Source organism: Scophthalmus maximus, chromosome 5 (genome assembly GCF_022379125.1).
Source record: "Scophthalmus maximus strain ysfricsl-2021 chromosome 5, ASM2237912v1, whole genome shotgun sequence".
Lineage (NCBI taxonomy): Eukaryota > Metazoa > Chordata > Actinopteri > Pleuronectiformes > Scophthalmidae > Scophthalmus > Scophthalmus maximus.
Genome location: NC_061519.1, coordinates 25004510 through 25031131, shown reverse-complemented (window position 1 = coordinate 25031131; position 26622 = coordinate 25004510). Strand labels below are relative to the sequence as shown.

At 43.9% G+C, this 26622-nt stretch overlaps 2 protein-coding genes and 1 non-coding gene across 10 annotated transcripts in view; all 3 read right to left on the bottom strand.

Moving 5' to 3' along the window:
* LOC118310584 (rho GTPase-activating protein 12) overlaps window positions 1-5364 on the bottom strand; it is a 46044-nt gene extending 40680 nt beyond the window's left edge. For 6 of the 7 annotated variants that reach the window (XM_035633628.2, XM_035633631.2, XM_035633630.2 and 3 more), the window contains exon 1: window positions 5117-5364. The gene's annotated coding sequence lies outside the window, so the exon portion shown is untranslated. Of the gene's footprint in view, window positions 1-5011 lie in introns of all 7 variants that reach the window. The other variant, XM_035633629.2, reaches the window with a different exon arrangement.
* Window positions 5365-7082: 1718 nt separating this feature from the next.
* LOC118310583 (kinesin-1 heavy chain) lies at window positions 7083-26076 on the bottom strand. 2 transcript variants are annotated; one of them, XM_035633626.2, is made up of 26 exons: window positions 25640-26076; window positions 21101-21188; window positions 20903-20976; window positions 20679-20783; window positions 19926-19974; window positions 18723-18778; window positions 18528-18615; window positions 18293-18417; window positions 17955-18059; window positions 15978-16123; window positions 15707-15855; window positions 15409-15596; window positions 15171-15239; window positions 14480-14686; window positions 13899-14042; window positions 13528-13719; window positions 13300-13417; window positions 12713-12768; window positions 12412-12521; window positions 12002-12103; window positions 11455-11515; window positions 11277-11348; window positions 11046-11150; window positions 10717-10933; window positions 10409-10544; window positions 7083-10069 (listed from the first exon to the last, which is right to left on the bottom strand). In XM_035633626.2, the coding sequence occupies exons 1-26, from the start codon at window positions 25763-25765 to the stop codon at window positions 10066-10068; spliced, it is 2892 nt and encodes a 963-aa protein (XP_035489519.1). In that variant the 5' UTR covers window positions 25766-26076; the 3' UTR covers window positions 7083-10065. The 2 variants fall into 2 exon arrangements, with proteins under 2 accessions (XP_035489519.1, XP_035489520.1); XM_035633627.2 differs by having other exon boundaries at window positions 13528-13716; window positions 25640-26075.
* LOC118311799 lies at window positions 11698-11837 on the bottom strand. Its single transcript, XR_004794083.1, has one exon. It is a non-coding gene; the product is annotated as a small nucleolar RNA SNORA79 (small nucleolar RNA).
* Window positions 26077-26622: the final 546 nt, after the last annotated feature.

The window sequence follows — 26622 nt, the reverse complement described above, 5'->3', positions numbered from 1 at the left end:
ACCATGGTTCCACTTTACACACACACCTAAAGCAAATCTGCGGCCTTTTACGACCACGTATTCATATTTAAATCATTTCAAAGTGTTGTCAAAGTGAACTGTAAACGTGGGTTGGGCAGCTGTTATCTGACCAACACACTTTCATAATGAACCGAAAATACATTTTTACACCATCTTCTCCGGCTCATTCATTGGTGCATTTAGGGTAATAAAGATTTGTCAGTAGGTGTGACTAGGGCCGACAGCTCCTGGATTACTCCTGATAAATATCGCTGGATTATCTCTCTCTCTCACCAGATCTTCCGTCCATTAGCCAAATGAAACGACGACATGCTGCCACAGCTCGCAGTGACAACACCCCGAGTGCAGACCGGGCTAATGAAGCGTTCATGACAAGAGCGGGCAGCCTCTCCTCATTAACCTCTGACCCCCTAATTCAGCCGGCGGCCCTGACAGGAGCCAATTTTTATTTAGTTTTGTTCTATCTGATCCTCTTGCGGATGTCATGCAACAACAACAACAACTAATGAATATTTTATTTATCGGTTCTTTTGACGGTTATTTTGTCGATATCAGAAAATAGGGAAACTAGGGCTGCAACGAATGATTATTTTCTCGATTAATCGATGCGTTGTTTGGTCCATAAAATGTCATAAAAATGGTGAAAAATGACAATCGTGTTTCCCCAAAAGCCCAACTTGATGTTATGTTTCATCCAAACACCAAAGATATTCAGTTTACTGTCACAGAGGAGCAAAGAAACCACAAAATATTCATTTTCCATAAAAACTACTTGAACCAATTAATCGATTATCAAAATAGTGGACGATTAATTAACTAATCAAATTACTAATCGATTGGTAGATTAACTGTTGCAGCTCTAGATAACATTTCTGTGGGACTCACACGCGCAACGACCAAGCTCGCATGATTCAGTAGGAAAAAATGATCTCAACAGGACGACAATATTGTTTATCGCAAAAATTTTCTGGGGCAATATGTCGTGCAAACAAAAAGTACTTATCCTGAAAGGCTTAGTTAAGAACCTGGGGTGGGGAGGGGTGGGTGGGGGCTGTCGTCTCTTTCACTTATCCCCGTCTAGATTAAGTGCGAGCATCCGTGCCGCCATTTAGCAGACAGCACAAATCTTCTCTGAGTCCAATTGGCAAAATCAGAGGAGGCCCCTTAATCTAATGGGACGGTAATAAGATGTACAGGGGGGGTTGGGGGGTTGGGTGGGAGGTGGATGAATGTCTAGGAAGAATGAAACCACCCTGAGCTACAGGGCGTGAAGTGACTCCGGTTGGATTCACGTGAGCTGAAGAATCCTGTGGTTGTCAGCACATGTAGGAGGAAACACACCCTGACGATTTTTTGTTGTTTTTCGTGCCTCAGCAAAACAGCACTTTGGATTTTTTTTGGTCCATCCCAGTTAATGTTGACATGGACGAGGCAGAGTCGCTCCTCCCTCACACGAGTCCCGTTAGGCAGACGGGTCGGTCTGGAGTGGGCGGCCGGACGATTGTTTTGGAAAGTTATTTTCATCACGGGGAGAGAAAATTCCCGCTCCGGCTATCGAGTCATTTGAAAAAGAAGGCAGACGAGGCTTGTTGGGAGTTCGCCTCGCGAACGGCGTTTTAGAAACAAAGCTAGACCTTTTCTTTTCTTCCTTATCCTCGCTCAAGTCAACTCCCATAACTTCACGGTCAACCTTTTACACGTGCTGCATTTTTAAAGTGAGTAAAGTGTGGGGTTGGTTTTTTTTCATAACAAAATCAAAGGACAGTGTGAAAACAATGCGGCAACGTGGTCGTCGCTTGCGGTGATGAACCTGAAGCTTTATAGCTGGTTTCTGCCGTTTTGTTTAGTTAAATTATGACCTTTTTTTGGTTCACTCTCTCACCGCTCTGTGTCATTTGGGCCACAGCAAAAAGAACATAAATAAAATCTAACCCACTGGACGACAACTGCTGAGCAGGCAGACAGACGAAGTCAACAACTGTCTGGTGAAAAAGTGGAAAACGATGGAGCTAAAGAGCCACATAGTGTAAATTTCCCTTAAGGAGTTGGTAGAGACCAAAATCAGAGCTAAAAGCACGAATACTGGATTTACAGTTGCCAGTTGCCAAAACACACAAGTCCACATGTTGCTCTGAAACATCTGGATGTCTTAATAATAACCAACTGTTTGCTAACAAGTTAACAATACCAACGAAAAACGTTATGATATGTCCATAACTGCGTTCATGATTTGTTTTCGCAGTCTACAGCTGCAACGGTTAATCCATTATTAATCGACTAGTAAATGAATCGCCACATATTTTGATAATCTATTAGTAAGTAGTTTTAATGAGAGAAAAAAGGGAAAATTCACTGATTTCAGCTTCTTAAATATGATTTTTTTTTCTGGTTTTCTTTGCTCGTCTATGAAGGTAGACCAAATATCTGTGGACAAAACAAAACACAATTGACCTTTTTCACCATTTAATGGACCAAACAACTAATCAAGAAAATAACTACTAAATTAACCGGCAACTGTTGATAATCGCTGAACCGGTTCAAGTAGTCTTTATGCCCCAAAAAAATTGAAATTCTCTGATTTCAGCTTCTTAAATGTGAATATTTTCTGGTTTCTTTGCTGATAAACTAAATATCTTCAGTGTGTGGCCAAAAACAAAATATCATGCTGGAGTTTTGGGAAACACAATCATCAACATTTTTCAGCATTTTAATGGACCAAACAACTAATCGTGAACATAATCGACACATCAAATCGATGATGAAAATAATCTTTGGCTGCAGCCCTGCCGTTGTCCCCACGCAAAAAAAACACAGACTATGTGCACAACGGCACAAGAGCCCCCGAGGGGGTGTGAGAAGAACTGCAACGACCCTTTTAAGGTCAGAAATACACCACAAAAAAAAAACAGATGAACCATTTTCCTCCATCGGAGACAAGGAGAAGCAGCGGAGCAACGACACTGTGACCTTCACACGCGGCCACGCCACCAAATATAGACTGGATTCAGCACAGGACACACACACACACACACACACACACACACACACACACACACACACACACACACACACACACACACACACACACACACACACACACACACACACACACACACACACACACACACACACACACACACACACACACACACACACACACACACACACACACACACACACACACACACAGCTCACCTACAGCTGGCGAAAGCAGAGAAATGAGAGCTCGCAACGGCAATAAGAGCAAAAAACTTGAAGAAGAAGAAGAAGAAGAAGAGCGTGTTTAGAGGAAGGTGGGTCACTTGGCAGGAATATATGTAGCAATCACAAAAAGGGGGTCGGCCTGGACGACTATCGGGACCGATATTTACCGTTTTCATGCTTATCGGTATCGGCCATTTTTCTAAGAAGATTTGTCGATAATTATATGAATTAAATTAATTTCAAAATTGTGCTACTTTGGCTCGGATGCAGCCGCAGTCACGACTCTCTGGACTTTGGCGATGTCCCGTCCATGTTTGTTTGTTTGTTCAACATCCCATAGTAGGGCTGCAACTAACGGTTATTTTCATCATCGATTAATCTGTCGATTATTTTTATCGATCAATCGATCAGTTTTTTTGGTCCATAAAAATGACATAAGATGTCGATCGTGTTTCCCCAAAACCAAAGATGAATTTTTGTTGAAGATATTCAGTTGACTGTCACAGAGGAGCAAAGAAACCAGAACATATTCACATTGAAGAAGCTCAAATCAGAGAATTTTGACTTTTCTTTTTTCCATAAAAACCACTTGAACCGATTAATCGATTATCAAAATAGTCGGCGATTCATTTGGTAGTCGACTACTAGTCGGTTAACTGTTGCAGCTCTACATCGTAACAATGCTGCCGATAAGCTCTCTGCAATTCTTTGGTTGTTGTTACATGTTGAAAGTTTCCGTGAATTAAAAAATATGCTTGAACTCATTTCATCAGAGTTTTGTGTTAAGAATTTGTGTTATTCTGAATTTTGATACCATTTTTTTAACTGCAGACTTTCAAATATCGGTTTCAAATATCGGTTATCGGGCTCGTGGATTAGCAATAATCGGTATCGGCTCTGAGAAAGGGGCCATAATCGGTCGACCCCTCATCACGAGGGGGGAAACGATATTAATGATGTGATTCAAACAATATGATGATTATTTCACTGACGGAAATGTTTTCATTTTGTGTTGCAATTAACATTTTAGTATATAAAAAAATACTTTAGATTCACTTAACTACTATAAAATGTCACAAAAAATTGAAAAAAGAATGAGCTATACAAATTGTCCAAAGCACAAAAATATAATATTTACAATATAAGCTACACCTCATGGTACATAACCACATCTCATGTATTTTTGCTTGATGAATGACTTCCACGAATATCAAAAATCACTGTCGATTAAATGTCTGTCATCTGATCGACCAATAATCACACGCTTTTAGTGAAAGTATTAATATTAGTCAAAGCGTCTTAATATGTCGAGAAATACATGTTTCTTTTACTTGAAGGCAGGATTTTATCATTATGGTTATTGTGAGGAAGCGAATGACAAATCAATCACAAACATGCACAGACAAGATCCATCAAATCACAATCTGTGTTGTGATTAATAAGAAAGTTTTTAAAATGGTAAAAAAAAAAAAAAAAAAACTTTTCAAGATTTATGCACCAGGACAACTAGCAGCTCGCGGAGTTAAACCGTGACGTTGTCTGGTTAGCAACTAATTCAACTTAATTCCTGCGCTTTAACCATAAATAATATTCCACAACGGATTCACTTCCTGAGACGTTCGTTCCTCTCGAGCTGTACAACTCCTCTAACCTTTAACCCCCGCCCGTCTTCTGTGAGAGTTCTGACGCGAGCTTCCCGGCGGCGCGTCCCGACGCGCAAAACGAGCGTCAGCTAGCCTCGTTAGCTTTCCTGGCTACGACATTCCTCCGCCGCACCTTCACGTACCTTCCCCGCGGGACGGAGACGCTCCGCTGGGGGGGGGGGGGGCGGGGAGGGAGGAAACGCGCTCCCGTGGACGATGGTGGGTTAAATAAAAAAATACCCACGTACACTTTGCCCGTCGACCGACTAGTTGTCCACCTGTCAGCTCGGTCAGACGGTGCTGCGGCGCTCCGGTGCTCCCGTCGCCCCTGCTCTCCTCCGGCCGGTGTGATAATCCAACAGCGGCGCTGCTCGTGCTCGTGCCCGCGCTCCTCACTCCGGCTCCTCGCTCACAACTTTGGCAACTACCTTCAAGCCAAAGATCGTCTATTCACATGATATATCACTCGACTTTTTTTCTTTCCCTTTTTCAAAGTCTGACCCGTCTTCCGGTTTTCCCCCAGAGTCAACTTTAGCGTTGCCATAGCGACCACGCTTTGAAATCTAATAACAACACAAATCAAATGAGCTGTTAAGAGAAAGTCATTGCTCATTGTAAACGAACAAACAGGCAACGTCCGTCGCCGTTTTTGCCCAGATAGCATGAAATTCCTTCAACTCAATTTAAAGGGATAGTGCAGTGATTTTGGAGTGGGCCTGTATGAGTGATTTTCGATAGTTAATAATGTATGTATACATTTTGTAATTTTTTAATCTTTTCTTTAGCACTTCGAGATTGCTTTTAGCAATGAAAAGTGCTCTATAAATGAAATGTATTATTATGTCACTAAACGGAGTTTGGAGGAGAAGTGGAAGAAGCGTAAGTCACAGTCCCACTGTTGCAGAGGGGACCAACGAAAAATGTATTTTTCGGCACATTTTTAAATGCTTACCTGAAAAAAAAAATCCGTTCAATTGTACGCTGAAGGATGTATATTTTTCACCGCTTCAGTTTTCCGCCAGACAGACGTTTAAGTTTGCACTTTTTTTTCAAGCGTGCTTCGGGCCATGTATTACTGCGCCAACTCTTCCATTTCCGCTCCAAACTCCGTTAAATTACATCGCTGATCACCGTCCCCATAAGGTAACATGTTAACTATGCATAAGTAACTCATACGGTCCGCTGGGGGGGAAGGAAACACGCTCCCGTGGACGATGGTGGGTTCAAAATCACTGAACTATCCCTTTAAAAGTAGCGCAATGTTTGTTTGTTTTGGACCAGGGGAAAATGCTCAGAGTGAGCCCTCTTCCTCCTCCTCGTCCTCCTCCTGAACTTTGGTCCGAGCCCGCAGGTGATCAGGACGCAAACTGGGAACCAGCGTCACCTGGCGGGGACGAGGCGGAGTCACAGCTGCGTCACTCCCCAAAAAAACAACCCCCCAAAAAAGTGATTGGAAAATTATATGTATATTTTTTTAATTTCAATTTTTTTTAAAGTTAAGTGTTAACTTGTTCTTATCATGTCTTTGTAATTAGTATTTTCTTTATGTTTGTTGATTTCTAGTTATTTTCAAAATAATTCATGTTGTAGCTTTTTTTTATCTTGTAGATTTTTCGGGGGGATATGAATAAATACAACATGCAATGCTCAGATCACACAATGCAAGCACTTGAAAAATTCATTGGGAATCAATAACAAAGTCATTATTAATGATAAACAATGGCCATGTTTCTCACTTTCTAATGTCTTACTATATGAAGTTATACATGTTATTAAGCCAATTAATAAAGAATAATGGGCTCATCAATTTGTAATGAGCCATCAGCAAAGGTTATTATTCCCATATACATATTAATAAATGATTACTAAAGGGTTATACTGTAACCAATAAAGTCTGATGTTATAAACTACCTGCAGCCAGTCCGATGGAAACGTCATTGAGATTTAAATTATAAAAATATTGTGCCTTCTCAAAAAGTGATATCAGATTTCAAGGGGCCAAACTTTAACTATGAAGAACAGTCCCAGTGACCAAAACATGAATATTATCCATACTGCTTTTATTCTTCATAATCATTTAACTCTGCTACAAGATTAACGGCAACATTTTTTTTTTTCCGGGAAAATCTATTTGTGAGCATTTTATTTTGCTTCTATCTTAAAAAACAATTTTAAAAACATCTGGACCGAACACAAAAAATTGACGAGGAAAAGTTTTCTCATAATTATTTAATCACACATACATTTACATCATGCAGTTCAATCCAGAAAACTGTGATCTCATTAAACTTCCCGTCTCCGTCGCGTCGGAGCCCCCCGCTATTTGTGTCCCAGTTGTCCAGGAATGATCCAGTACCTCCGTCCACCGGTGGATCCTCAAAACTGTCCTTTTAAAAATCGACCAACTATTATTACACAGTAATAAAAAAAAAAAAGAAAAGTGGATACACTTTTGTTTTTTTTCCTTTTAAATTTTAGAATTAATTGCAAAAAAAAAATCAATTTAATTTAGGAACACAACACTCAAATAATTCTCTGCTGCTTTTATTGACTATTTTCACCCCCGCCCCCCCTCCTATTTCATGATCACGTTTTTGGTGAAAGGTCAAAGGTTAAACAGTTTGAGGTCCACGCTGCTGCTGCTGCTCAACTAATCTAGAAGATTTACACAGAGGGAATAAACCGAGGGGGCAGCGACTGCTCCCGGCCGCTCGTGTGGAAAAGTCGTTCAATGATTTGCCTTTGAGAAATTTACAGGACTTATGTTTACTTTCAAGTCAAAAACAGCCACGTGTGGAGTGTTTTATTCTTTTATCCGAGTGCAGATATTGTGAAGAAGTGTTGTGAGAGACGACTCTCCTCCTACAAGACGACCAGAGAAAGACAAACTCCCGTCCCCACATTTATATTTTGTTCCACTAGTCTCGGCCAAAAAAGTGGCTTCTTTGATTTTTTTCTCTCTACAAAAGTCAAATCGTTATGTTTACATTCTAATTCCGATATATATATTACTGTACTGGAAGTGAAGTTTTACCATATTGATATCCTACAGAGTTTACTGCACAGTACATCGATTTATCTTTTTGGTGGAAGTCGGTGAAGCTGAAGCCGACGGGAGGAAGAGGGGCAGGATCATCGCCGCCGCCTCCACATCCGCCAGCCCTCGACTGATATACAGTGTACATTTTACAGTATATTGCACCGTTAGTGTTGTCATGCCGGGTGGGGGGGGGGTTACAATCACAACAACATCTTCGCCAATGCACCGGGACTTCACAGGGTTAAAAAACAAAAACAAAAAAAAAGAAGCTGTGGTGGGAATTAAAACTGAAGGAAAAAAATAGGAAAATACAACAAAAACAACAGAACAAAAGAGTAAATGCTACAACACCTCCCCCTGACTAGATTGAGTTAAATAAACCCCCTCCCTCCAGATAATGACAAGAAAACTGTTGTGCAATTTTAGACCCTGCTCTCCTGACTGGCTGATCAGCGGCAAAGGGGTCTGACCCATCGACTGACACGCCCCCGCCCGCCCCCCATGCCCCGCCCGCCTTCAAACAAGCCTCTACCTGCTCTACGAACCAATGAAAAGATACAGTACATTTAAAAACCCAGCAAAAACACAAATAGCTTTCTGCAAAATGTACAACCAAAGGGGGGCGACGTACAATTACAGGTCCAAGCTCTAGAAGAAGAAGAGTCGCCCGCTGGTTTTTGTGAGAGGGGAAGCCAAATAATATAATATGTACGTATGTATGTGTATGTATAGAAGTGAGGCACCCTGTTGGAAAAGAAATCATGATGCGGCAGGGACCCGATGGGTCGGGAGGTTTTAAAACTAACAAAACAAAACAAAATAAAGTCTTGATTATTAAGAGTTGAAGGGAGACGAGTGAGTGACAGCGAACCCAGCCAGGACAGGACAAGCATCGTGTGTGTGTGTGTGTGTGTGTGTGTGTGTGTGTGTGTGTGTGTGTGTGTGTGTGTGTGTGTGTGTGTGTGTGTGTGTGTGTGTGTGTGTGTGTGTGTGTGTGATCTCAGTCTACACGCCCGCCGTCTATGTGCTCCACTGTGCGCACACACACACACGCAAAGAAAGATATAAATAGCGTCCATCAACACGCAGCATGATTAACCAGTGAGGAGTAAAAACAGTACATGAAGCTAATTTAGCATCGACGGTCCTAAAAAAAAAAAAAAAAAAAAGGTGGAAGTTTTGTTCAGTTAACGGGATCATTCCTTCTTTCTACATTCTTTACATCCTTCTCACAAAGTCACCGAGAGCGAGTATAGGTTTTGTTTTAACTTAACGATAACAACGGTCGGCCTCCACAGGTGTTTTAGTTAAATACATCTACACTACACAGTCGCACGTCTTGGCTTTTTATTTTTATTTTTTCAACACATTATGTTTTTTAGCCGTTCCCAGATCACCGTCCCGCTCTCTCTCCCTGTCTCTCCAGGGAAGCCTTGTGCAGCAGTGCCAATTTTTACATCTGTACAAACGAGACCGGACAAGAAACAGTAGTGCTCGACGCCAGCTAGTCAAAATCGCAAACCGTACAATTGTATTTTATTTAATGTTTTTGTGTCGTTTTTTTTTCTTTTTTCCTTAAAGAAGCATGTAAAATCTAGCCAGAGAAGAAAAAGTGTGAGGTTAAACAAACCAATAATAGTCGTGATGTAAATGTACAGAGGTTAAAGCTTCTACAGGAGGTTGAGCTATTTCTCTTGGTAGGTAGGGTCTGTGTTTTATAAAGGTGTTGATTTTAGTTTTTATTTTTACATTCAGCTCGGCGCAGAGCGACTCGCACGACGACGACAGATGACGAAGAAACTGTGCAAATCAGAAAAACGAAACCGAAGCTACAGTCGCGGCGCAGTTTCGCTCTCCGAGGCTCAAGAATATTCTCTCGCATTTTGTGAATGGAATTTGTCGCCAGTAAGAGAAAAAAGACGACGGTGAGAATTGGGGGGGGGGGGGGGGGGGGGGGGGGGGGGTTCGGGGGAGCTGTACAGGCCAGGAATATTTATATATATATATTTATAATTCAGAAAACTCCTTCTTGGCTCCAAAGCAGCGACGAGGAGCCTGTTCGCTGTAGTGGAATGACGGGTTGTCGGGGTGGAGGAGGGGGGTGCGTGATATTGGGCTTCTTCTTCTGTGGTACTGTGCTACGATCTCGCCTGCTCTTCAGCTGAGGAGAAACAAGAGAGAAAACAGACGCCGTCAGCTGAAGGAGGGGGCCGCTACCGTCCGTCACGCAGCCGCCAACTTACATCAACGTGTGTCATTAAAACAGTCGTCCACGTTAACAATGAAGCCGCTTCTGTATCGACGTTATTTTAGTTTTTGGATATTTTTACTTTATGAATGTTTGCACCAAAAACTGGTTTCCAAACGGATCTAAGTAGCCTTTTAATTGATGATATTTGGTTGAATCTTTCGTGCGATTTCTCCTTGGAACAGTTTTAATCTGTTTAATGACAGTTTCATTTTCAGCTCCCTGAAAAACAAACAGTTTAACTCCACTCACTTCTTGTCTGGTTTGCCGCTGCCTCCTCCCCTGATGGAAACCGTCTGGCTGTTCTGGTAGAAGCTTCCTCCACTGCGGTTGATGTTGGGGTGGGTGGGAGACGCCACCGGCTGCTGCCCGGGCCGGATGGGTTTGGCTGGGGAACGGGATGAAGACGAGACTGAGGACTGTTGTTGTTTTTTCATGTATTCTGGCTAATATCTATATCTAGACCCCACACGAGTTGACTCAAATGAATCCAGACCGAAGACGATAGAAGTAATTGTTAAACGAGGTCAAGTGCAGCTCTATTTTTTTCCACTACCCACCGATCTGGGCCGAGTGTCCCCTCCGTGCCATGTTCTTGGCTCGGACCGCCTCCTTGATGCGGTCCACCTCCTGCTGGTAGCGCTTGCGGTCGCGCGCGGCGTTCTCCTTGGCCTCCTTCAGAGCAGACTCCAGGGCCTTGACCCGCTCAGCCGTAGCGCGCAGACGCTTCTCCAGTTTTGGAAGCTCACAGCGCAGGTCTGCATTATCACGAACCAGCTGCAAGAGAGTTCACGGCAGCTTTTAAATCCGCCACGCAGAAGAGACATGTCGAGGACTGACATGTCGTTGTGAGAAGAGGAGCCGAGTCAGAGGTGAGAGCGACTCCTACCTGTTTGTGAACCTTGGTGAGCTGCTCAAGATTGTTCTCAAGAAAGGAGATTTTCTGTTTCTGTGCCGCGCTCCCACCGGTGTCGTCCGAGTCCATCTCGGCGCTCTGCGCAACACAAGTGTTTAAGAGAGATAAATACATGAGCGGGGACATGATCACAGATTTTTTAAATTTTTTTTTATCTGTATTATCAGACGACGAACGAGCTGAAAAAATTAAAAGGTGCGTCACCTTTTTCACCCTGGTGGCTAGATCCTGGACGAAGAGTTTCCTCAGGTTGTGCAGCGTCTGCAGCTCCTTCGCCTGCAATCGGGAGAGTCAAATTTTAAATGAATGTGCTCTGGACGTGAGGGTGAATTTCAGTTGTAGCAAAAGAGGAATGGAACCCCACAGGTTTATTAGAACTCACCACTGTCTCCTCCAGACCCTTCAGGTCCTGTCTGGCCTGCTCCCGTCTGTCCTGCATCACCCTGAAAACAACAACAACAACAACAACAGAGTTAAAACAAAAAATTTAATTACAGTTAAAAGCTGTTGCACATGTGCTCGGTGCACCTTTTTTTGTATCTGGCCTGTGAGCTCTCAATCGTATCAGATTAACAAAGGGAAAACAGTGAGCGGTGTGTGTGTGTGTGTGTGTGTGTGTGTGTGTGTTTGTCGGGTCCTGCAAAACCAGGAAGCTGTGTCCGGCGGCGTTAGCCTGAAGCTTTCTGGGTGAAAAAGACCCGAGTTTCTCTGCGACATCGTAAAATCCCCCTGGTTCACTGCAGCCAGGAGGAGGAACCGACGTCACGTGTGTGTGTGTGTGTGTGTGTGTGTGTGTGTGTGTGTGTGTGTGTGTGTGTGTGTGTGTGTGTGTGTGTGTGTGTGTGTGTGTGTGTGTGTGTGTGTGTGTGTGTGTGTGTGTGTGTGTGTGTGTGTGTGTGTGTGCGCGCGCTCATGTGGGGAAAACGTACGTGAGCTCGTGCAGCTTGCGGCTCTTCTCTTGGTCAGTGGATTTGAGCTTCTCGTGCTCGACTCTGAGCCGCTCCTGCTCCAGCATGATCTTCTGGTTCAGACTGGAAGAAACGCGAAAGGACAATGATTAGCGGGTTACACCACTGACTTTGGTACAGGAGGTTGGGGCTCAATTCCCAGGTCAGGGCATGGCCTACTTCTGATATGAGTAAAAAAAAAGTCAATGACTGTAAGTCACCTTGGACAAAATGAATGTCATCTAATCTTAAAGTAAATCATCAAAACAAGCTTGGTTTTAAAAAGCCCCTGCGTCTCTCCACCAAAACATTTATCCCCTGTTGATGTCATCACTGAGTGACGACGACAGCAGCGGCTACATGACGCTACAGAAAATACGGTGAATTCTTACTCCTGCAACTCGGTGATCAGTTTCTCCTTGTTGTCCAGCTCGTCCCTCAGGCTGCTGATCTGCCTCTGGTGAGCTTCGCGGTGCGAGTGGATCTGCTTCTCCACCGCTTCCTGAGCACACGGACACACGAAGGAGACACGATTGGATTTCGTCTTTTTTGGTACAAGAGACTTTTTTGAAAGGTTGCAAATTTTACACCGTCTATCAAAGTTTTTACAAATGATTGTTGATGGCAACACAATGTTAAATCCATCAAACGTTCAACTAATTTCCTTTTCCTTGCTCCAGCAGAGGGACAAACCTTGACTTCATTGGCTGTCTGGATCTCGTTCTCCTTCTCCATCGCATGGACTTTCTCTGTAAAACAGAAACACATGATTGACACCGTCAGAGAGACTGGAGCAGAGGAACAAACAGAGCGATATGAGTTTTTTTACTAAGACCTGAGAATATGAAATCCTTTTGGCAAGGATTGGTTATTGTTTGTACTTCAGCGTTCCATTTTCCTTATTGACCTCAGTTAGAAAATTATAGATCTGACAAATTTTTCAGATTCAGCCTTTCCTACATTTACTCTGCGATTCTGCTGCAGTTTTACACACTTTTGTTTGTACTTGCTTGGATGGAATATTGTGAACAACACTGCACAATATGGCAGATCCATACTTCAGTAACAGGAGTCAAATGTAACAGAAGAGTTATTCCCGATTCGATCTACAGTCGTCTGGAGACACTTTAAAATCCAGAAGCAGTTCCTGAAACCCAACTCTAGCAAATTGAGCTGGAAAAACTATGTCAGCGACATTACAAAGGTTTCATTCGAGCGGTAACTGCCTCCGATAGCCCATATTGCCGATTCTCCGTCTCCTTCCTCAAGCGGCGACTCACCCTGAGCGCTGATCTTGACCAGCTCTTCATTCAGCGAGTCAACGTTCTCCTCCAGCTGCCTCTTCTTCTGCTCCACGTTCTGCAGGTACTCGGTTAGCGACTTGATCTTAGCCTCATGCTGGAGGAAGAAGAAAAAATAAAAGACAATACGCAGATGTTTATACATTTTAAACAATTCAGGAAATATTCTTCCTAGAATTTGTGTTTGCGATCGGACTCCCCTCGTACCTGGGAGATGCGCAGCTGGCAGGTGGCCAGCTCCTTCTCGTTCTCGTCCATCTTGTTGTTGCTCTCCGACTGTGTGCTCTCCAGCTGCTTGCAGCGCTTCGCCATGGTCTTCACTTCGCTCTTCATCTTGCTGATGTAGAGACGAGCCACTGTGAACTCCTCGTCTATCAGGCCGCTGCCGCCCTCGTGCTGCTAGAACAACCCGACGTGGAAAGTCAAGACAGTTTAGAAAAGGGCAGAGTAAAAAGAAGAAGGGAAAGCAAGGCAAGTTTGGATAAGGGGGATGTAAATGTCTTCATGATATTCTCAGAGGGTTGGCACTGGTAGTACTGCATTGTTATGGTAACAGGTGCAGAAACCGCCTTGGGTACCTTGATGTCGTTGCTGCCCACCGCGATGCCGATCTCGGCTAAATCTTTGAGCAGTGACGACATCATCTCGGTCACGCGCTTCTTCTGGTGGTTGGACATCTCCTTCAGCTTCTGGAGCTCCGAGTCCAGAGACGACAGGATGGACTGAAAAAAGGAAAGAGAAGATTTGAATATCAAATAGACATAATATTCAATATATTAACATAATCCCAATAGCTACATTCTAAATTCTCTGCCTAATTTCTCTGCATTTCATGTAGATATTTTTTGAACTTCTTACTTCTAAACCGAACATTTTCTTTCATTGCCTATTTCCTTATTTCTGCTTTTATAATTCATTTATGGATCATCGTCTAAATGGTTCTATTTTTTTTGTTTGTTTCAGCGGTACACAGATAGCTGTAGACAAACAGTAGCATGTGTCGGTGGGCATATATATATATTCCTGCAGGTTACTAATTATAGCGTTGCTGTGTTAACATAGTATATAAATATATTTAATATATATAAAAGACATCAAATAAAATGCCAAGACTAATATTGAAAGTATCCCAGTTTTGTTTCCGTCCCTGGCCCCTCACCGATTTCTGGCTGAGCTCTTCGCTGATGGCCTCAAACTCCTTGGTCTTGTCCTCCACCTCCTGGCTCTTCTGGTCATAGTTGACGGCCAGCTCCTCCAGCGCCTGCAGCACCTCCTTCACCTCCTCCTTGGAGGCCTCGTTCTCCGCCTGCAGGCGGTTCAGCTCAGCCTGCAGGTTCTCGTGGTCGCGGCGGGAGGAGGCCAGAAGCTGCACGCACACAAGGGGGGGAGAGTGAAATTATTTATTCATTCATTCATTCATTCATTCTCTGCAGCGAAATTAGTCTGTGTCGTTTAAACAAACATGGTTCTGCCTTGAGATTTCTGATTCATTATACAGATCCAACAAGTGGTCAGTGCATGGTGTCTCAAAAACCTCCCTATCCCGGTCAGAGTGATGAATTTAACTCTCAAAATCATGTCGTCATCGATCATACCGAATAAGCTCCGTAGTATCTCCTCTGATACGAGATGTCTTTCAACAATAATCTGAAGTACGCAATACTTACTTCCATAAAATGTGATAGAATTATTAATGTACACTCATTCTGTGATTCTAATTCTGATCGAGACACCAGGACTGAAATAATCAAAAATGTTAATATGACTTTAGGTTTTAAGGTTTCATGAGCCCAAACTTCTGAGACTACACAGCCCCCACACACGTGTTGTAGCACTCCTCCAGTACTCACTTCCTCCTGGTCCAGCATCTGCTGCTTCAGCTTCTCCGCCAGCTGGCTCTGCTGGTTGATCTCCTCATCCTGTAACGTGCAAACACACACAGCAACATTAGCATTCGCACAGAGCCTCGCTGTAGATGGACGAAAGTACGAAAGGTGAGCAGACGATGAAACATCAAAGCCGTGACTGAGCACCCCTCCATGAAGCAGATGTGACAGCTGAAACATCTGCTGCACGCAGACTTCTCACCTTATCGTCCAGCTGTTTGTAGAGCTTGCCCAGCTCGGCCTCGCACTTGTCCTTCTCCACGTCGGTGAGGCGAACGCCGGGCACGTTGGGCGTGGACGCCGGCTTGTCGTTGAGTATGTTGTCCAGGGCGAGCACCTCCTCCTTGGCTTTCTCCTTATCAAACTGCTCCTCCACTGGCACACTCTCACCTGGGGGGGTGGGGGGTGGGATAGAGCACAGATTGAGTTATGTTCAGAAAGTGCAGATTAGTCCTGGTGCATAAAGAGCTTCATCTGTGTTAGAATCTGTGGATCCACACCGTTCCTCCAGCGGTTGAGCTCGTTCTCCAACCAGGTGACGGTGTTCCTGAGGGTCTTGTTCTTTTCCTTCTCCCTCTCGTACTTCTGCTTCCACTGCTCTGCTGTCAGCTCAACGTTCACAGTGACCGTGTTCTTGATGGTCTTTGCTCTGGATGGAGGGGCGGAAAAAAACTAACTCACTTAAATTGTTCCGAGGCATCGTAACTTTATCTCTTAGTACGAACTAAAGAAAACACACAGAAGCACGTTTCCTTCTGCCGCCCCACTTACCTTTGTCCGAACATGAGAGTGGATTTGGTTTCGGACTCGTTATAGGAGGAAGGCGAGCAGCAGATGACGATGGTGGTTCGACAGTTTCCGCCCAGCGAGTCCTGCAGGATTCGGGTCATCTTGCTGTCTCGGTACGGGATGTAGGCCTGGCAGTTAACAACACACAAAATATAGACAAACCATTAGACGACAGGATTTAACTGTGATCAATAATAAAAGTATTTTCATTTAATTTTGTTCTAATTCATTTATTTTGAGTTATATTGCGCTTTGTTGGTATAATGTCTGCTGGAAAGTAAAAAAAACAAACTTTCCCTTGAAAATCTAAAAAATAAACCACTAGGACAGCAACTAACGATTAGTTTCATAATCGATTAATCTGTTGATTATTTTCTCGTTTAATCGAGAAAAAGGTTGTTTGGGCCATAAAATGATGAAAAATGTTGATCGTGTTTCTCCAAACCCTCAAGATGATGTTTTGTTTTGTCCACACACCAAAGATATTCAGTTTACTGTCACAGTGGTGTGAAGAAACCACAAAATATTCACATTTAAGAAGATGAAATGAGAGAACTTTGACATTGTTTACCCAATAAGAACTAATTGAACCGATTAATCGATTGTCAAAATAGTTGCCGATTAATTTAGTAGTCGATTACTAATCGATTAACTGTTGTAGCTATAATTCTGTATTTATGGGTACGAGTAGCGGAGCTGCAGCAGGCTGCTGTAATTCTTTTCGACACCACTACCCTCAGTCGGGGTAAGTTGAGACGTCCCTGTACAATCAGCTCGTTTGTTTTAAAATGCTCGCAAATATATCAGCAGCTGTCTCCGCCCCAGGTTGTTTACAGAGCCGAGGGGAAGTAGAACAATCCAAACATTGATCCGAGAGAAAAAGTGTGAAACCGGCATTAAATAGCCAAAGAAAAACATTGCCCAGAGGAAAGTTTTTATCTGCTAAAGTTATTTCCGCTCCAGCAAAAAAAAATAAAAGGACCCATAGATGTTTTAAAGTGATACTTTCACAGTACGATAACTGACAAAGATGCTGGGTTGTTTTCCAGATGCAGTCTGAGCTCTGGGGCTGTGCAGATGGTGAACACAACAGATTTCCCTTCTCTCAGCCACATTAACAGCAAAGTTAGCAAATTCAAAATGCAATAAAAAAAAATTCCACCTGAGGTCATCACTGATCTAACACTTGTCGGGCCTGACTCGTGAAGAAGATGATGATGATGCCAAAAACAGATTTGGGCTCATTATGATGGGTAATAAAGATATAAAAGCTTGTTCAATGTTTCCTCAATTATCATATGAGGCAATTCACTTTTTCTTCTCGGAGCAAAATGTACAAGTACAACACATGTTCAACAAATGGATCCCTGTGACAACGCCAACAGACAGATTAGGGCTACATCCACACTACTAGGTTTTCGTTTTCATTTTCAAAACCAAAAAAAACGGTGTTCGTGTCAGTTTTTAATCCTTGTCTATAATAACGCTCCTGAAAATGTATATATCATGTGACCATTTGCGTACACTGGGCAGGTGCGTGCCGGTAACAGGAAGCAGATCGTTGACTCTAAATACTACGAGAAACAGCAATAATGAAAAGTAAGAGCAGAAGTTTCATTTCTTGGAGCAATGATGAGGTGGAACCAGTACTGACATTAAGTGTTAACAAAGTTTTGCCTTCGACGCTGTAGTCGAGGTGTCACTGATAAGAATCAGGAAGTAAATGCGGGTAACTGCCTCAGCGTTTCCAAACCTCTCCGTTTGTTGCCCGTGCATACTACAACGCAGCCTTTGAGTTTTCAAACTAAACACGGGGCGAGGAGCGTTTCAGAACTATTCCTGTTTTAGGCGCTCGGGAACTCCGAAGTAGTGCGGCCGGCGTAAAAGGTAGCAGTCAGTGATGCGTTTTAAAACGAAAACGGAGTAATGCGGATGTAGAGCTGAGCTCGAGGGACTGACCGTTCCTTCAGCCAGAGCGGAGATGACGTTTCCCAGCGACGACAGAGACTTGTTGATGTTCTTGGCCTCATCCAGCACAGCTCCTTCTGCTCCGGTTTTACTCACCTGGAAAGAAAAAAATAAACAAATAAAACAAAAATCACACAGAACAGCAACATCAGCAAGATCCCGTGCAGCTCAGACATTCAGACAGAGAACAAAGTGTAATCCGAGCCAGGCCTGACTGAATTACAAGACGACAATAACAGGGGAAATGAGCCGACCACAAATGTAGATTACGAGAGTTTATCACAAATCCATAATGTTACATAGATTGGATTCCCTTGGATTCGCCGTACCTTCTCACTACCAGCCAGATCCACCAGGTAGAGTTTTCCGCTGAGCTTCTGCTCCGTCTGAGTGTTCTCCTGTTTGACGTTTATCAGGAAGATGCTGTGACTCCTGGAGCTGTGCTCGTTCATGTCTGTGAGAGGAAGAAACATCCGCGTTATTGAAACGCAGCGGCCGAAAATGCTAAAAAAAAACTCCAGTCTATGGGTTTGTGGGTAACAAAAGGAGAGGATGGCATCTTACTTGTAACTGCTACATGTCTGTTAGATTTGCCTTCATCAATTGTGTCCATGACCTCATCTGGGCTGCAGACAAATCTCTCAGTGCAGCCCTTTAAAAAAGAAAACGACAACAGTAAGAAACATGAGATAACAATAATGAACTACTCGGACAGGTTCTGACCAGATATCTGACGCGTGACGGGAGGTTGGGTCTGACCTTGACGTAGGGTACTCTGTTCTTGTCTTCGTGCACTGACAGATTGGTCTTCGACACTGGAAACAAAGAGGGAAACAGTGTGTCAGTGACGAACACGTAGCATGTTTGTGGTTTTACAGTTTAGTGGCACGTGCCACTGGTTTTTTAATAGTGAACTAAAACTTAAAAACTTGAAGAGTGAGTTAGGATGTAATGGCGTTCCTAAGAAGTTGCAGACGACCTTCAGAGACTGCGATTAAATATGTCCTGCTGGGAGCTTCAAATATTCAATGCAGCCTTCGCGCCCCTACCTTACTACTGTCAGTTCTGGATGACCCCCGGTCAACACATTTTTAAAATGGAACTCGGACTTCAGTGCACAGTCTATTTCCTATCAGGAAATAATTTCTGAAATCCCTTCCACTCGGGCCGGTTTTTTAAGGATTTGAAATGGAAAGAAGAACTTCCACTCAGCAGGTTCGTATGCCTCGAAATAGAACCGTTATCTAATCAGGAGCAAAGCAATGTGAAGTTAAGAGATCCCAAAAAATAAAAGTGAGTTTTCGGCAAAATCACGGGAGCTTTGACAAATAAACTGGGAGAACTGGGTTATATGTGAATTATTAAAAACTAAAAGAATTTTTTATTTTTATATTTAATTTTTTTTTTATTTGTTGTTGATTTTTCTGGGGGGTTCTTTAAAAAATAAATCTACAAACGTGGAAATATGTGCTGTGGGAATCGATGTTAAAATTTTTTGTACATGCATATTTTTTTTATATGGCATGTGTTTATTTCCTTAATCGATTTGTAACTACTATCACCTTCACAGGTAGAGATATTGTATTATATTTCATATTGAATTAGCAGTATGGGGGGGTGGGGGAACATACTACTTGTCAGATGTTTGTAAAAAATATTTTATAAAAAAAAAAAGTAGGTAAAAGGTAATTTTTGTTTTGAAGTTCCTCAAGCTTATAGTCAAGATGATGACCAGTTAAAAAAGTGTTTTTATGTTTCCATATAGACATTTATAACTGACTACGAATACCACAGTCAGTACGTTTATAGCTAACTTTCCCCATCAATGTGTCTTCCTGACACAGATGCATGTTAATTTAATATAGTGTTTACCAGCTTGTTCCATAATCACATCTGTTTCCACTTGTCTGGTGCGATTAGGAGATAAGAGAGGGAACAGTGCTCAATGTCACAGCCACTTACCATCCAAAAGGTCCCGGATCTTGTCTAAGTAGATTTCAAAATATGAAACCTGTAAACACAGGAGAGAGCCCTCATTATTTGGCGATCCAGCTGAGAGATGAGACAACATAAAACAACAATAACATCCAGGGTTGCCTCGTAATGTTTATTCCTCTTGTAAACAGGCTTCCCAGGAATCCAATTTCAACCTACTCAGTTAGTTAACGATGAAGATGCAGAGCATGTGCTCTGTGAATGAGTGACAAGATCTCCTCGACAAGCAGTTTGTGGCAAAAATCTGCAATGTCAGATTGGACCAAATTGAAATTTAGAGCTCAACAAAGTTGTGACTGCAGAGGGGAAAGCCCGACATCACACTCACGGGGCAATACTGGTGACTTTCTTCATCGGAAAGAAGCTAAAGTTTGTCCCACAAGTTGCCAGATTTGTCTGAAAAGTCAGTAATAAAGTTGGCAACTCTGCCTGTAAACACTCCCTGATGACAGCGGGAACGGTTCACACCAACACTCTGATATCAGTGACCTTGACCTTCAACCACCAAAAGTATATCAATTCATTTTTTTTTTTTAGTCCAAGTAAAAGTTTGTGCCAAATTTGAATAAATTCCCTCAAGGTGTTCTTGAGAATGGGATCAGCGGAAAACCCGTAATCGCTCCGGCCACAGCTGTTGCCGGCGCAGAGGCATAAAAATCAAAAGATGCCTCATCACTTTACAGATAAAAGAGAAAAAAACAATGGGATTGCTCGGCTTACTTTGATATGAAACTCCAGGTTCTCGTCCATGGAATAGATGTAGTTGAAGATGTCTTGAACTATCCTGGGGATGATGCCCATCGCATCTGTGTCGTGGAGATTCCCCTGCAACCCGCGGGCAAACGAGTGTCACGTTATGACGCCACATGGACGAATTTCATACAATAAACAATGTTGCATTTTCCTTTTTATAATAAACATCACTTGTTAGCGGTGATCCTTACCTCCATGGTGTGTGTTTTACCAGATGATGTCTGTCCATACGCAAAAATTGTTCCATTGTATCCCTCCAGAACATCTATCAAACACCACACAAGGATTCAAAGGTTGTATTTAAGCAACAGATTCATAAGAGGCCTGGCTGATGTCGTTGAGACTTAAGTCTTGTAAACACACTGATGAACACAAACGCAAGGTCTCACCTTTTACAATCTTCTGGGCGCAGGCGTTGTACACTTGTTCCTGTGTTGTACTCGACTGAAACACTCTGTCGAACATGTACGGTTTACTCTGAAACGAACAAAGAGGAAGGAGAGTGAGTGACGGCTTCAGTATCAAACCGAGACCTAGGGGTTGTGCAACTTTATGAAAAACATTCTGTCGGTGTGACAGATCGGTGTGTACTGTTGCCTTTCAAAAACTGAAAAACACTGAATACCATACAAATATGGTATTCATTTTCTGAGGAAAAACCTTGTGGCAGAGAGGAACCACAAACCTTATGGTAAAACTATTAATTCATTTTTGGGATTTAAATTTTAAAAAAAGGAAATCTGTCTGTAGGAATTAAAATGCGCTTAGTTTGCATTGTTTTGTCGTCAGCAGTGTCAGCATTTAACTCTAAAATAAAGTTGTTGTTTTTTTTTGTTTTTTTAAAGGAAGCTAACCACCATGAGACAGAGAAAAAAAAATCTACCAATAAAACCTAAAACCTTACCAGAAAGAAAGAATGTCTGCAGCCCCCATCAACACCCCGGCACTCGTTTCACCCTCAACTCAGATTCTCAAAATGTGTTTGACTGAGGAGCAGTATTTTATGATTTTATTATTATTTGGTGTGGTGATGAGGGATGACATAGGACATTTCCTCCCGGTACTCCAGGAAGGAGAGTAGCAGAAATACGTAGTCATTCTTTCCACCAAAGGATGTTTTCCATTCATCATTAGGTGCTTTCAAAATCGCCTATGAAAAATCGGCGTTGTCCCGATACAGCTTCTCTCAACCCATTCGGACCTCCTACAAACTCAGAGTGCAGCGTTTATAACGAACCATACTACACCCTGAGCTCAACATCGCTAGGCCTCTTCAAAGAAGCAGAGTGTAGCTGCCTAGTCTGCGATTTCTCAAGGCCAAAAACTTCAAAGCACAACCCCAGTGCAGCGGCGATCAATAGCTGGACTCAAAGAGGGCAACCGCAGGGTATTAAAAGTGATGTTATATGCAACTCGGATGTTCAAGTGAGATGGCAAACCATCTTTGGATAGTTTGAAGTCCCAGCTGACTCATCTCGTCTCCAGCCCGGCAGGGTGGGGCTCGAGCTGGGACGCATTAGGAGTTTAAGAAGAAAACAGCCCCTGTGATACCCCTGGGTTGCAAAACACACACACGCACGCACGCACGCACGCACGCACGCACGCACATGCCTGAGAGGCAGGAGATCAGTAATTGTGCAGCGTTGTTAGCACCTGTAAGAGCGAGAGGAGGGCGGAGAATGTTGACGAGCAGCTGATGTCGCTCGTTTTAGGACCAGCGACGACAACACACACAAACACATTCGCAGCTCAAGGTGAAACCACCGAATGTCTCGCCGTCTGTCTTGACTTTGAAATCGACAGAACCTGTAGCCGTGCAAGAATTGTTTGAACTCCCGCAGCTGAGATTCCTCCTCGCTGTGTGATTATCCTCCCCGCCTGACAAGACGGTCACATCTAAGGCACAGCTCGGTGCGACACAGAACTGGGCAGCATGTTAAGACGTTGATAATTCACTCCGGCGAGACACATCCTGGCGATTAACCCTGGAGAATTGCCACTATCGGTCCTGCCAGACGCTGTCGGCAAACAATGTTTAAAGTCCCCACTGTTACTGCTGCGACCGGCCTCCTTACCTACACTTCTCTCTAATGGGATTAACTTGCTGAAAATATAATTACAGTGAAAGGCATGGTTAAGAGTATTTATAAGTGCTCTGTCATGTTCTCCCGCCTCCTGACGGCTCTGTCATGATACTGACCTATTCAGGAGACACGGTAATGCAGAAGGTTACACAGGTCTAGTTGTGTATGATGCATGAAATGTAATTGGATTTGTGTGGCTAGGCAAAATAGGTCAGCCTTCCACAATATATCATTTAGGTTTACTTCCTGGTACAGAGCTGGCTGAGGGGGGAGGGGGGGTTGGGGGGGGGGGGGGAGTGTTGATTGAATCTGTGTTATTTACTTGTTTAAATGCATTGAAAGCACTTTCACTTATCTCTGTAATCCTTTTCTTCCCTCTGATCTCTCACGCATGTAGTATATATATATATACTACAAGTAGTAGGATAACAGCCGGACTGAGCTAAGTGAGATATATATATATACTACTATATGCAAATTGGAGATGTGATGGCAAGGCGTGGGAGATTGACCTGATCTTGTATGTGCACACCTGACAGGGAGGTAATGGACGGATGAATAATTCACCTGCTGCACACTCAAAACTACACTGGTGGCAACACTGGCTTGGCAAAGTGAGCTTGTTACGACACCCGTACCACCCGCTCCGGAAACTTCTAACAAAGATCTATGGAGCAAGGAGTCAGTGACCCCTTGTGAATATGATGTATGAGAGTATTAATGGCCTGCGATGGTAACGCAGCAGCACAAAGGCTGAGGGATCCGTCCTATTAGAGGGTCCACGCCCTAGATTGTTTTTTCAACTTGATAAAAAAAAAATATAAGCTAAGTGAGTCAATCGCCGTGGACAAGAGCATCTACACAAGAACATCCCCATGATAATTACCCTCCCCACCCGGAGAGATTGCCCGGCCAACTGCCCGCTCTGATTGGTTGAACAGCTGGTAACCAGGAGAGAAAACAGGCAGGGGGATTACCCAAGAGGCCTGAGCTATCTGCTGCTGCTGCTGCTTATGGGCACAGTGAGTGTTGTACCTCCTCAAAGCAGATGCACCAGCAGCGGCTACCAGGATCTGGGGCTGCAACACTTGTGGCTGTCACAATGTGCAGTGGTATTTTGGCACTATGACCGACTGGCATTCTGGACTGGGCAGGGCCACATCATGCCACAGACGGGCAGCATGCTTGCTATCAGTTAGGGAAAAATGGCCTGAAGTCATTGTCTGCAATCCCATTCAAGAAATCACCACAGCAATAATGGTCTTCTCTGTTTTTTCATGAAAGAAAATGAATGGAACTGTTGTTCTCTCAACTCACCACCTAAAATAAGTATTTCAACCCTTGAAGAGAGGATGTGATGCATATCTACTTCACGGGTTGGCAATCAAGATCAGTTTATTATTGCCTTGTAATGTCCTTCAAAGAGGGGGGTGTGCACACGAGGACACCAAAGTCCACAGAGACGATGACAGTTTCTAGCCGGGGGAAAACTAATGTTTAACAAATGATACGCCATGGACTTTTATGTGTTCCGCGGGTACAAACTTGATACGTCTGCCAGGGCTTTTACGCCGTTGTTATGTTTCTTAATTACTGGTGCTACAGTCATATAGAGCATATGAAAAGACGACATGGTGCAGAGACATGCAATGGCATGAACCCAGGTTTGTGTAAACACCTCCTTTTTGTTGTAGGTCTGTGATGACGAAGCATCGAGAGCACGTCATTTGACGAACTGACCCCAAATAGATAATTAAGTAAAGTGGAGGCACTGAGTGAGTAAAAGGCATTTCCGTCTTTTGTTAAAAGTTGAAATTGTGCCCTTCCAATTATCCTTATCAAGTGCCGGTGGGGCCTAGGTCTGTCACCATGGGGGCAATTAAGACAAAAGCCACAACTTTGGTTCGGTCCCAACTGAACCTCCTGGTTAAAGCAGGAAATGCAGTTATGTAGTTGAATGTGTTGGGTTAATAACCGTAAACTGTCCCATCGCTGGAGGCCAAAACACCACCTCTATATAAAATATAGATACATACAATCTGACATTTCCACTGCAAATGATGTCATGTTTACATTGTCTGCATTTCCCTGCTCCTAAATGAGAGTATATGTCTCCAGTCTGTGTTATAGTCAATGACTGGACAGTAATTCCCACTCGGTCTCCCTAGCTGCCGGTTGGATGGCCAGCTGGCCAGCTAGCTAATGTTAGCTCTAATTAAGCTACAGTATTAAAAACTAGCCAGCTAGCCAAAGGCCGGCTAATCTGTCAAATACCAGCTGGCCTTAGCCTGCTAGCCAACGGTCTTGCTAGCCATATTCCTTTAAATCATAGCGGGCTTTATGCTGACGTCGACTGATCATAATTAACACACGTGTGGCATTATTATTCATTAATAATGCGGGATTGTCAGGCTAACGCCGGCGAGCGTTTTTTTTTTTTTTTTTTAGCCCGAGGCAGCCGATGTGTTTTGTGGCTTTTGTTGAATGACAGCTCGCTTGGCCATGACAGGGCGAGTGGACGTTGTGCGACAGCAGCAATTGAACCGGCTACTATTTGAATGTGGACCGTTTGTTCACAAAGTATGAGACTGGATTTGTGAGAAGTTTAACTGTAAAACGAGGGGTACCGGTGGGGAGAGCCGCGGGCCAGCGGGACAACGCAGCGGCGCACAGGTCAGCCCCCGTGCTAGCGTTAGCTTAGCTTAGCTAAGCTAGCTAAGCTAAGCTAAGGTGCTAACTACCGTAGCTGAACGCCGCACACAAATTTTTTTCATTTTAAAAATGGCGTACTGCTCGACCGCGCCGTGTCCCCCGCAGGTGGCTCGAAGAAGGGAGTGAACTCACCGCTATGACCACGGTTTCTTCCCCCTGGAACTTGGGGATGTATCGGTCGCCGCGCGTCACCTCGGAGCTGTTCAGCGGCCTAAAGCGGCACATCACTTTGATGGTGCACTCCGCCGGGTCGGCCATCTTCCACGGTTCGCCGAATGGAAATTCACCGATTTAAAAAGGAAGAAGATGAAGAAGAAAAGACAAAAAAAAAAGTCCACCCTGATGGGCGGGCGGGCGGAGGGAGGGGGAGAAATGGGGGGAAGCCGAGCCCCTCGGTCCCAAACCTTGAAGGTTCTGGAAAGGGCGACGGCGGCGTGTCGGGCACTGTGCAGGACTCCTTGTTGTGCTCCTCGGTCGGTTCCCCCCCGCCTGTTAGGAAGCCATGACACCGGTGGATGAGCGGCTGGCCACCTCACCCCGCCTGCTGCTGAGGAGGAGGAGGAGGAGGAGGAGGATGTGGCTCAGCATGACGTCAGCATGACGTCAGCCCGGCGCTCCCCTTCTCCCCGTGTTGTTGTACAGAAAGCCCTCAGCTTGAGTCAAAGTGTGTCTGTTTCAGTCATATTCATAGATACAAGACGTGTAGTCGAAGGGGTTCGTTCATTCGTCTCCTCTCGTGGCTCTTTTCCCCAATCAAGTCAGTGCCGCGAAAGAAATGTATGAAATGCCAAAAGGATGACACAGCAGACGGAATCAAACACTCCAGACGAAGACGTTGACCATTTTGACACAAATCTGGAGTTTTCTGTTTTTTCTTCTACGCTCGTTGTGAACCCCCCCCCCGGCTGTCCGGGTCAAACGCCCGGCTGTCCGGGCGTTCCTAGAGGGAGTCGAACAGGGTGTTCCTGTCGACGCCGTAGCCCGAGGCAGGTTAATGCGAAGAGTTTGAAATGCTTGACACCTGGGCCTGCACGGTGGCGTAGTGGTTAACGCTGTCACCTCACAGCAAGAAGGTTCTATGTTCCCAGTTCAAACCAACCAGGGCCTTTCTTTGT